The 11995-nt window shown below is 38.3% G+C and overlaps 1 protein-coding gene across 1 annotated transcript; it reads left to right on the top strand.

The window, feature by feature from the left end:
• The first annotated feature begins 1187 nt into the window (after positions 1-1187).
• Positions 1188-11400, top strand: galr2b (galanin receptor 2b). Its single transcript, XM_005726014.1, has 3 exons — positions 1188-1288; positions 4532-4914; positions 9573-11400. The coding sequence occupies exons 2-3, from the start codon at positions 4541-4543 to the stop codon at positions 10336-10338; spliced, it is 1140 nt and encodes a 379-aa protein (XP_005726071.1). The 5' UTR covers positions 1188-1288; positions 4532-4540; the 3' UTR covers positions 10339-11400.
• The last annotated feature ends 595 nt before the right edge of the window (positions 11401-11995 follow it).

Genomic DNA, 11995 nt, shown 5'->3' with positions numbered 1-11995 from the left:
CTCGTTGGTGCAAAAATACAGTTTTATACCTGCATGCTGTTTTTCAATATGATATACTTGTAACCCACCGAAAACATTTGGGGCATTTTGAAAGAGACATTACAACATGAGAGACCGCAAACTGTTTTACTGGTCAAAACAGCTGGAACACAGATTTGGTCACAAGCTCAGTCTCTCAGTTAAAAGCAAATATAATGCAGTAGTAAACATGGGCTCTTCCAAATGTTTCTCTTCATAATACCAGCATAAAACTGAGAACTACATATAATACAGAAAAATCTCAATTTCCTTGTTTTACATGTTGCATGTGCAGTATTATTTATGTGTATTTAATGACCATTCTGTTTTTTATTGTGCAGTAAAAATAAATAAGTACATTTTCCCCATATTCGCTGGGTGTAAGTACATATCCATCAGGAGGAAGCACTGCATTTAATGGACACTTTTAAAACGACATGCAACAACCTCTGTGAAACTACTACAAAATAATATAAATTAAAACTTGTAACTAGAAAAAACCTGAAATATTCACATTCAGCTTTACAAATTCATGTTTAACAGTAGTCCAACATCCAGCAAACAACTACTAATTTTAACTCTGTTTAATTACTGGCAGTTAAATAGTCTCTGACACTGGTCATGTGACATCACAGCAGCATCCATTCAGTAAAATGGATTGCATTCCCTATTGACTTTACACCCCTTTAAATATCAAAACCTAATGTTGGCCTAACTTTACCCAATAATTCAACTTCCACCACTGACAATACTGCATTCCCTTTGCTCCCTCTTGAATTGAGTAAATTGAATTGTTCTCCCCCTCAGCTAAACTCGCTACAAACCTGTAAGATAGGGTAAAGCCTAAATGCTAAGACCCGCACCTCATTTGAGGGCAGGCTGGCTTGGGTGCAGAGTAGTCTTTAGAGACGGGCTATCACTGCCACTTATTGTGGTTATTTGTCAGTGATCCCTCTGATTTTACAGTGAGCATGAATAGACCGCCAGTTGCTGCGGCTTGCCTTCATACCTTGGCTCTGCAATGCTTTTCTGCAGTGAAGTGTGAACATTAAAGTGAATGTGGAGGAGGAGTCCTCACCAGAGAAAGAGTGGTGGGGGTGGGGGGGCGGAGAAAGAGTAAGATACCAGCAACGGGAGGCAGATATCAGTGTGCATTGGTAGAACAGAGGTTTCACAGCAAAGAGTATGAGCATCTCAACAGAAAGGGTCTGGGAGTGTCATTCCTAATCTGAGAGGAGTACTGACGCTTTGGATACTGTCCACCCATCTGGTAGGTTTATCATACTGCATCTGCCTGATCTGCATGCTAATTCTGCTGTTCATGCAGTGTAAACATTCGTATGTATAGAACATTTGTGGTCTATATTTATCAGCATATTTGTATCACCTGATTATAGGATGCAACAATGTTGTAGCCCCTCTGCTGATATTTAAAGTTTGCCGGACATGAAGATTTAAAATGACATACTCTATTCGAGCTCTGTTTCTTATTGATAATGATGTGAAATCCAGTGATGCAATGTCTTCTCTGTGGTCATTATTTTTAGACTCACAATAAAGCCGCATTTGGCAATGTCTGCTTCAGGCTGCCCTACATCCCCATCGCACTTCTATTTTTTCTCTAGCTCTGCTATTTTCATTGCTTCTCCACCGAAAATTCAGTCTGCAGTTCAACCACAGTCTGTAAATTTCACAACCTGTTAGGTACTGCACGCTCTGCTATGAGACGATCAAACTTGTGTATACGGGTCTCTGTTTTCTGCGATTCCACTGAGGCTTAAACATGTTCCCTGCTCAGTGGAGTCTTAGCCAAGATATCCCTCTGCAGTTGGAAATGTAATATCAGCCCCAACTACCTTTCCTAGTGGGAAAGAAGGGGACTCATCTTCACCATGTTTGAGAAAGTTAAAGCCTGGCATGAACTCAAAGCTGTGAGGAAAATACCTCTGCAGCAACAACCAGCTGATATTATACTCTCTTTGTAAGGTTAATGAGGATATATTACTTTATCTCCTCTCACGACGTTAAGTTCCACTTACTTGCCACTGACTGTAATCAGTATATCTCCTAATTTTGCTCTGTCACAATTTTGATTATGTGGATGTAGATGGCAGTACAGTGTAATACCCAAAGGATGCTGAATGTTTAATAGCAATGTTCAATAATTAATCTTCAGCTTGCTGAGGACTGATACATAAAAGCAAAAAAGGCTGAGAGTGAGTCAAAGTAAGCCACAACATACGACGATTTATTATCTGCATTAACAGCATTTTTTTTTTCATTTTGATTTTGCTTCCCTCTCTTAAAAAAAACAGAAGATTGATTTCTTCATAATTTATAAGGAGACTGCCAAATTAAAATCCACTCTGTCCATTTGCAGTCAGAACGTGTCCATGCTGTAATTTCACCCAAGCTCAGTGATTTCTTTTACAAGCAGTTACATTTCTGCTACCACAGACTCGAAGCATTAATCATTCACCACGTCTTTCATAAAAAAAATTGATTAAGGTAGGATAATGAGCAACCTTTATTCACATCGCTTCAATTTAGTCCAACTGTTTTCCTTCTTTAGGGAGATTCCAGTTTCAGGAAGGGCGATCGTGGCTCAAAGAGTTGAGTGTTCATCTTGTAACCGGAAGGTTGCCGGTTCAAGCCCCGGCTCGGACAGTCTCGGTTGTTGTGTCCTTGGGCAAGACACTTCACCTACCACCTACTGGTGATGGGCCGATGGTGCAATATGGCAGCCTCGCTTCTGTCAGTCTGCCCCAGGGCAGCTGTGGCTACAACTGTAGCTTGCCTCCACCAGTGAATGAATGAATAGTGGAGTTGTAAAGTGCATTGAGGGCCCTGAAAAGTGCTATATAAATGCAATCTATTATTAAAAATGTTTTTTCTTCTTCTTTTCTTTTGATTTCGATGTTTGTAGTTTGAGCTTGGTAGACAAAGATGGGTGTCAACAAATATGTGGATGGTTTTCTGTCTTTAGTCGCTTTCATGGCCGGGCATAACAATCAAATAAATAAATTGTTAAGAAAATAATAATCTGTTCAAAATATCGGCTTTATGTGTGTTTTTTATTTTGCTCAAATTGAATGGCATACTCTACAAAAAAAAAAAAAGATTAAAATGAAAATATTGACTTTTTTAAAATATTTTTTCAGCCCATCCTTAAAAGATGATAAATCATTGATTTCTTTTGTGATGTCTTATTAGGAACCAATGTCAGTGTTTTCTTGAAGTTCACTCAGTAGAAAAATTAGTATTCCCAATAGCTGGAAGCAGTGTATTTGTTTCCAGCTACCTATAATGGTACTCAGAATTTTCTGAATTAAATATTTATGGCCCAAAAGGACAAAGCACACAAAGCAAACTCTAGGCTCTTATGTGCTCAGCAAGCATTCTTTTTAATGACAACCAGAAGCTAATAGTATTATTAAATGACAGCTGGGAATAATAATAATTAAAAACAGCTGATTAAACATTTTTATCTAGCTGAAATCAGACAAATAAAAGGGCTTGAATAAAACATTTGGAGACTACCTCATGTATGTCTCACTAAGTCACAATTAAGAGCACTTCTTTACTTTCAAGTCCTTATTTTGCGCCACTTGTCACAAAACAATTTACCAAAAATGGCCGAAAGTGCACCCTGATTTCACTGGAGACATCACTTTATGAAACTGCAGCACATCACAAGCTCTAATATGATATTGTTGCTGGTCAAAAACTGAAAGAAACACAAAGAAAAAAAATTACTCTGCTCACCATTTGTCATCATGAACAGATGATCCCTTCTGATGTAATCTTCCTGAGAGCAAATCCCCTCAAGCAGAGATGAGCTTCTGGTCTTCTGATTTTCACAGAGTGATTTTGCCGGTGAGCATTGCAAAAATTCCTTGAATTACAAAGGAGAATTACTCAATCAGCACCTGTTAATGGATTGATCCACTAAACTGAAAACCACCTGTTTCATATTCAAAACCAGCAGCTGTGATGTATGATTAAACAGCAGCAAACTGTTAACTGCAAGTCTCCCAGACATGAATAAGCCTAGAAAGATTAATAAAAATACTTAATGCTGTGATAAAGGGAATAAAATAAGCAATACCACTGAAATTCATCCTGTAACATTTAAAGGCAAAATTTCTTGCAATTAAACACTCAAAATATTCCCAGTACATCTGTTAAAAACATCAGCCAATTAAAAGCAGCCTTTCATTGTTGTCTTATTAATACGTGTAACATGAGCCAACTGGGGATTATTTGGATGAAAAAATCCTCTGGTGCATGCAGCCTTTTTTTGCATACTCTGAAAAGTTGTAAATAACTTGTCAAGAAACTACCTCTTCATCATATTGTCAACATCGACCACCAGTGCATAAGCCGATAAGAAAGGGTTTGGCTCGGACAACAGTGTTATCAGTTAATGGGATTTAAGACGTACACAGAAGTGACTCTAAAACCACCAAGATAGTGGTGTCTTACATTTGTCTCCTTTCTTCTCTCATTCCAGATCTGCACAATGTCAGACTTTGAGGATTTCACCTGGCCGGGAGGGCAGGCCAATGTATCTGAAAGCTATCAACTGAACCCCACCAGTGTGATTGTGTCAGTGGTCTTCTCTCTCATATTCCTGCTCGGCACCATTGGCAACAGTTTGGTGCTCGCTGTACTGCTGCGAAGCGGACAGGTCGCGTACAACACGACCAATCTGTTCATACTCAACTTGAGCGTGGCTGACTTCTTCTTCATCATCTTTTGCGTTCCTTTCCAAGCTACCATCTACTCTCTGGAGGGATGGGTATTCGGTTCCTTCATGTGCAAAGTCGTCCACTTCTTTATCAACCTTACCATGTACGCCAGCAGCTTCACATTGGCCACCGTGTCTGTTGACAGGTATTGCTTCAAAATACTTGTTTTGCTGAAATACCGAACATCTAAAGCAAATTTCACCCACAAAGAACAGAAAAATTAGCAAATTATCATATTTAAGAATCTGAAATCAATCATATTTGTTCTATTTGCTTGATAAATGCATAGCGTATATATAACATCTCCCATTTGTGGATAACATTTTGAAGTGAAGTTTGCTATGTTGGCTATTGCCACTTCGTTGTTATTGCTCTTATTTTTCTATCAGCTAAGGCTAGCTAAGACTAGCTAGCTTGGTTAGCAACATGCCTTGCAATACTCTGTTTTATTAAACAGGACGATCATTTTGGCTAACAAGAAAAAGAAAACACAATCAAACCACCTACTTTTCATTTAGCAGATCTACCACCGAAGTCTGAGCCACAGCAATTTAAGCATTTGCTTTATTTCTTTGTCTCTATGTTTGTGCTTGGATATATCACCCAAAATGATATTATTCATTACTAATATTCTATTAATCAAACTATGAGTAGCTGTTGGTCATTTTCTTGGTGTCAACATAAATTTTCAGGGAACTCAGGTGGCACATACTTTTTAACACAAAAAAATGGATCTGAAATTAAAATAAACCTAATTAATCACACACTCACATATTTCTCTTTAATCTAGAAAATATTAGCCTCAAGCTTGTTGTACACAGAAATTACTTCCATCAAATCAACAGCTATAGCTGTGTCTCTCACAGTCTGTCCTTTATTGTTAAACTCTAAATGTAGGTATTTGGATATTGCGCAAAACATGTTAAAAGCCGACATGTTCTTTCTCTAACATCTAAGACATTCAGTGTCTTTGATGCCAATGTGTATCGCCAGTGCTTTCTAGTGTCTTCTATCTAAGAGAAAGGAGAAGAGAAAAACAAGCACGGGCATGGATTATTAATGTAAGGAAATTATTTAATGCAAGGACATACATTTTTTAAAGAGAGGAAATGAGAAGGATATTGAGGGCACAAATATCTGGGCTCAAATACAAATTTAGTTTAAAGGTGGGATGAAAAATGTCTGTGTAAATGATGAAAAATGTGATGTTCCACCTGCTACATTGCAAATATGACAACAAATATAGTTTTAAATAAAGGAAGAAAAAAATACATCAATCTGCCAAGATTTTGGGAAAAACTGAATGACTGAATCCATTGTTTTTCATTTCTAGGACATACAATAAGCCTTCAAAACTCCCTAAGGAAAGCATTGAGAAAGCTTTTATTTGCATGGTCACGCTGTTAATTTTTTTGTTGTGCTTTATTTTGTTTACTCTCCCGCAATGTCTGCGAAATATTACACATTTAATTGGTCACAAATGCATTTTTCGCATCTGGAGTTTAAACATGGACTCCAGAAGCTAAAAATTATATCCCTCGGAGAATAAGCCGTAAGCCATCATTATAGCTGTTGGGCAGCAATAATCAGTCAATATGAGCTGTAAGTGTGCAGCTGCCCTCTCCAGCAGACCCCTCTGTTCACACTGGCTGTGTTTACACTCCAGAGGATTCAATAGTCATTTCCCCCTCAGTGTGGAAAAGAACAGTAACACCTGAGTCGGGAGGTTAATGAACATGTCCTGTCTTCTTCCTTTGTCTTTCACTGATTATTAAGGAAAAACAAAACAAAAACAGCAACATGGCATAGAAAAAGCTAACTGTTACAGTTTACACCAAGAATCCCCAGCAGAAATTAAGCCACAGATAAGCCTGGGGGAATAGCAGCACTGACACACACACACAGACAAAACGGTGTAAAGGGATGACTTGCTGCTGAATGTGCTATCTGCAGGCAGATAATATGTATTCTCTGTTTTTATGGTGCAGAATTATGTATTAAAAAAGGCTCACAGATGAATCATTCATAAATGTTGTTTCTGTTTAAATTTAGTAAAACATTATTTGGATACATAAAGAGTTCATTTCTGCCATGAGCGCATAAACAGACCCATTTGTTTTATATTAATCCTTATAAAGATAATTCAATTTAACTAAAGAGTAATGTCTGAATACTTGTAGTTTTCAAAACCACTGAGGTTTCAAGTTACCAGCAGGTTCAAAGTGACTGCTTTTTGAATTTAATGTAAAACACCGTGGCCCCAATTCACTGAGCTTTCAAAAACCAGAAAGGCTGTTTTCTCAGTTTCTACTGGGCTTTCTGAAGTGTCCTACAAATGTGAAAAGCAAGGACATGGACATTTTGTTTTCTGAGAATTCCTGCCTTTGGCAAAATACTCCCTTGGAGAACATATAACACATAAAGCAGCATGTTAAATATGCCAAATATTTAAAGACTAACCAACCAAGAAATGATGAGGTTCCAACTGCAGAGATAATATGTGATAATCAGTATGCTGTAAGATTATTGAAAGAGACAGCTTTTATTGAAAGCATCATAGTGTCTTGTGGGATTTGCGCCTTCATCTCCTACCTGCTGAGTAAAATCAAAAGCACAGCACCAAGCATGTTTTCTGTTATTCCTGCTGTTTTACAATTTATGCAAGTTCGTCTTACTGAAAAAGCCTAAAAGCCCTCTCTCTGGATATTACTGTCTCTAAGGTGTCTTATTCAGTAGAACCAACAAACAGCAGTGGAGTAAGTGAATGATTACCAGTCAACCACAAAACTTCAGTATGAGTGAATTCATTGTGAATGTATAGGTGGCACTACTGTTACAATAATACCTGCTCAAAGGATCCAACTGCACTGCTCAAAAAATCAAAGAGACACTTTTTAATCAAGTCAGTTAAAATTCTGGGATACTGATCTGGTCGGTTAAGTAGCAGAGAGGGTGGTTAATCAATTTCAGGTGCTTTGTTGTCAATGAAATTACTTAGAGATGCACTAGAGGGGACATTTTTCCCTACACATCTTTTCTGGCTCTTTTTCAGTCTAGTTTTACATTTGGCTGCGGTCCCTGTTGCTGCTGGTGGTATGAGGCGATGCCTGGGGCCTACAGAGGTCACACAGGTAGTCCAGCTCCTCCAGGATGGCACTTTAATATGTGCCATTGCTGAAAAGTTTGATGTGTCTCCCAGCACAGTCAAGCACAAGAGCATGATATTCCAGGCAGTTACTCTAGGAGCATTAGATAGGGCCGTAGAAGTTCCTTAAGCCATCAGAGGGTCGGTATCTGCTTCTTTGTGCAAGTAAGAATAAGATGAGCACACCCAGAGCACTACAAAATGACCTTCAGCTGGACACTTGAGTGAATCTCTCTGACCAATCAGAAATAACTTAAGATTTCCTCATTGTCCAGAACTGTGTAGCCCAGTTGGCATTTGCCATAGAATACCAAAACTAGCAAGTCCACCACTGGCACCCTATCCTTTCCCACTGCAGGTGGGTGAGCAAATGGGACATACATGAAGGAAGTCATGGAGAACGTTATGCTGCCTGTAACATTGTTCAGCATGACCATTTTGTGGATGGGTCAGTGATGGTCTGACTGCACTGGTTTGTGTCCTGGGTTCCTCCTGGTATGTGACAATGCCCAGCCTCATGTGGTGAGAGTATGTAGGCAGTTCTCGGAGAATAAAGGAACTGATATCATTGACTGGCCCCCACACTCGCATGACATAAATCTAATAGAACACCTGAGGGTCCTGGTCCATATCTGGGAGGAGGATCCCACAGGACACCGTGCATTAACTCTTTAGGAGCATGCCCCAATGTTGTTATGCATCCATACAAGTACATGTGGGCCTTACAAGCTACTAAGTACCTGTTTGAGTTGCTGCAATGAAGTTTCAGTAAAATGGACAAATATGTCACATCATTTTATCCTCTGTGATTTTCAGTGTCTTCAGCCGTCTGCAGGTTGGTTTTTGATCAAATAATGTGGCATCCTTTCATTGATAATACACTATCCAATTCATATTAGTGTAGATTTCATTTTTGTTCCCAATTGAGATCTGATTTATTTTCAAAGTGTTTCTTTAATTTTTTTAGTGCTGTATTGGAAAATATGCCAAAAAGCTGGTATCTTTACTATAAATCTCTGGATTTATAGTACAATCACACTAAGGAAAATTGTGTTTGAACAATCACATGTGACTGTGTGCAAAAAAATTCCATTATTTTGTTGCCCTTGAAATTATTCTTTGAGGAAACTGTTGCTTTCAAGTGACTTTTATAGGTCAAGACAATGATAAAATGACAAGTCATTGATTTCAGCTTCTTGAAGCTCTAGCAGATATTTCACCTTTTATTCCACAAAATTGGTTTTACAGCTTTGGTTACTGGTTATTTTGCAAATTAAGAATAAATATTACAGAATGTAAATCTAATTAAATGTAATGCATTGTTGTCAGTTATATTATCCATGAGTATATACAAGAATTTAGGACACATATGCAACATAATCACACACTCATGTGAGCTGTTTTTCTCCCTTAAGTGCTTTTGATATGTTGACTGTTTTGTATTGTTCTTGTATTATTACAGCTAAAACATTTAAAGTACATTACAGCTATATAGACTAAAGATATGCAGTCACAAGTAATCTTTCACTTTCTACATTTTAACTTATACAGTTATAAATTCAGACTTAATTACTAAAGTTTTTAACCTGCTGTCCCCATTTTTCTGTATTTTGCAGTCTAGATTACAGCTCAAACATGTTATTTTCTTGTCTTTATAGGTATCTGGCTATTCGCTATCCTCTGCGCTCCAGGGAGCTAAGAACCCCTTGTAATGCTGTGGTTGCCATGGTAGTTATCTGGGGTCTTTCCCTGGTCTTTGCGGGTCCATATCTCAGCTACTATGACCTGATTGATTATGCCAACAGCACTGTGTGTATCCCCGGCTGGGAGGAGCAGAATCGTAAGGTGCTGGATACGTGCACCTTCCTGTTTGGCTATGTCATCCCTGTGCTCATCGTGAGCCTCTCATACACTCGAACTATCAAGTACCTGTGGACGGCTGTTGACCCTCTGGACGGCATGTCAGAATCCAAGCGGGCTAAACGCAAAGTCACCAAAATGATCATCATCGTCACTGTACTTTTCTGTATATGCTGGCTGCCGTACCACGTGGTGATCTTGTGTTACCTGTATGGAGATTTCCCATTTAATCAGACCACATATGCCTTCAGGCTTCTCTCTCACTGCATGGCCTACGCCAACTCTTGTGTCAATCCCATCGTGTACGCTCTGGTCTCCAAACACTTTCGCAAAGGTTTCAAGAAGGTGTTCAGCTGCATCCTCAGTAAGCATGGGAGAAATAAGGTTCACGTGGTTCATGTGGCCAACACTGTGCCTGGGTTTGAAGCCGGCTCTACGGAGGTGTCACAGATGAATGAGGAGAACGTGCGACAGAATGAATGTGAAATGATCAACAGGCCAGTCGCAGAGCCAAGAGAAGCCACCGTGTCCCTGAATTTGCCCTTTCAGCAGCAGCAGACTTGACAACTGGTTCAGATTGGCTAAATTGGCTCAGCACAGATTGCCTTTTGTGAAAGACATTGAAGCTAATGTTTAAAAATTTACTATTCATATATTCATATTTTTGATGGCAAAAAAGATGAACAGGGATTTGTTCATATTTGGAGAGACAAGATATTAAGGAGCATAAAGCTAGTCCACTACAGAAATGTATTTGTTTTATCACTTACCTAAACATATATTTTATATCCCAAAACAACTTCCTGTTACTTAGAAAGTTAGAAATGTTTATTGTTAAGCTAAATGAGAAATGTTCTCACTTTCCCCTGTCTTCACTATTTGCCTTAATCATGGTTTGCACTTTACCTCATATTGTCATTTGTCACAATGTTTGAGACTTCATATTGTCCTAACACTTTCTAGGACCAACACAGAACCTGTCCTATAATGTTATGGTATGCTTCACCTGATCCCAAAAAAAAAATATTAATACGTTGGCAACTGGGGAGGGAATTTCATGTGAGTCAGCACTATATGCTACTTTTCTGACTTCAAACAAGCTTTTTCATGGAGGATTGGGGTCCCTCTAGAGCTCAGGCATCAAAGTCAGAAATATGGCAATGCACAGCAAAGCAGTGCTCCTCCTCCATATAAAGACCATCTTATGGGATTCATTAGCATTTCCAACACCATGTTCAACTGTAGATTTCGTGTTCAGGTGCTTCGAGCCCTAATATGGCATTTATCCGGCATTAGCTCAATTTTAGCTGCACTATATACAACATTTTGACCTACTTCAACCTCCAAGTCATTAGGGCTCCATAAGTGGAGCAGAATGTTATTTGGATTCATTGTTTTGTATTTTTGCATGAAGATGCTGTTGTCTTTTCAAGATATTGACAGGTGGTACATGTTAAGTAAAAATAACATGTTTGGTGTCAGCAAAATTTGATACCAAGCAGTTGTTGGTAGAAATCTTTAAAAAAAAAACTGGGCATAGTTTATTGCTATAATTGTATTTTGTGATTAACAAATTCATGGCATGTTTGGTGTGAAATGCTATATTTAAATAAATATGTTTCTCAAAAGGCATACTTATATATTGAGATTTATGTATTTTAAAATGTATGTATTAAGTGTATTTTATTTGTGTATTTAAAAAACTGTGAACTGGTTATCATACATTTGCTTTATTTTTCCAAATGAAAGCACACCCACAGGGTGTCCCTATTTTGTGTTGCTGTATGGTTGTCTCCTACCTCAGAGCTGTACAAAGCTTCTTTGTTGTCTTCTGTTCAGGTTGTGCGAGATGCAGTTTTCACCTTGAAAGATTGCACTTCTTTCAAGATGCAACACGTTTCTTTGCAAAATTATACTGAAATGTGTTTGCTGTAATACTTTCCCATCCCATCCTATGGTATACAGCTTACTTAAGTATATCTCTGTTGTACATATCTATCAAAGTGATTTAAAACACAATGTACATCACACCTAAAAACAAATAAACTATTTTCTGCTGTGAAACTGTACTGAGGTTATTTGTTGTAGCAAAATAAGCTCCAGGAGGTTACCTCGCACACGGTGGAACAGTGGTTAGATCTATTGTCTCACAGAAAGAGAGTCCTGGGTTCAAACCTGTGTGGAGTTTGCATCTTCGTATTTTTTTTTATCAAGGTACTCT

This window comes from Pundamilia nyererei, unplaced genomic scaffold (genome assembly GCF_000239375.1).
Source record: "Pundamilia nyererei isolate P.nyererei 1_Seehausen unplaced genomic scaffold, PunNye1.0 scaffold00018, whole genome shotgun sequence".
Classification (NCBI taxonomy): domain Eukaryota; kingdom Metazoa; phylum Chordata; class Actinopteri; order Cichliformes; family Cichlidae; genus Pundamilia; species Pundamilia nyererei.
Note: the sequence above shows the minus strand (reverse complement) of the source record. Positions and strands in the feature narration are given on the sequence as shown.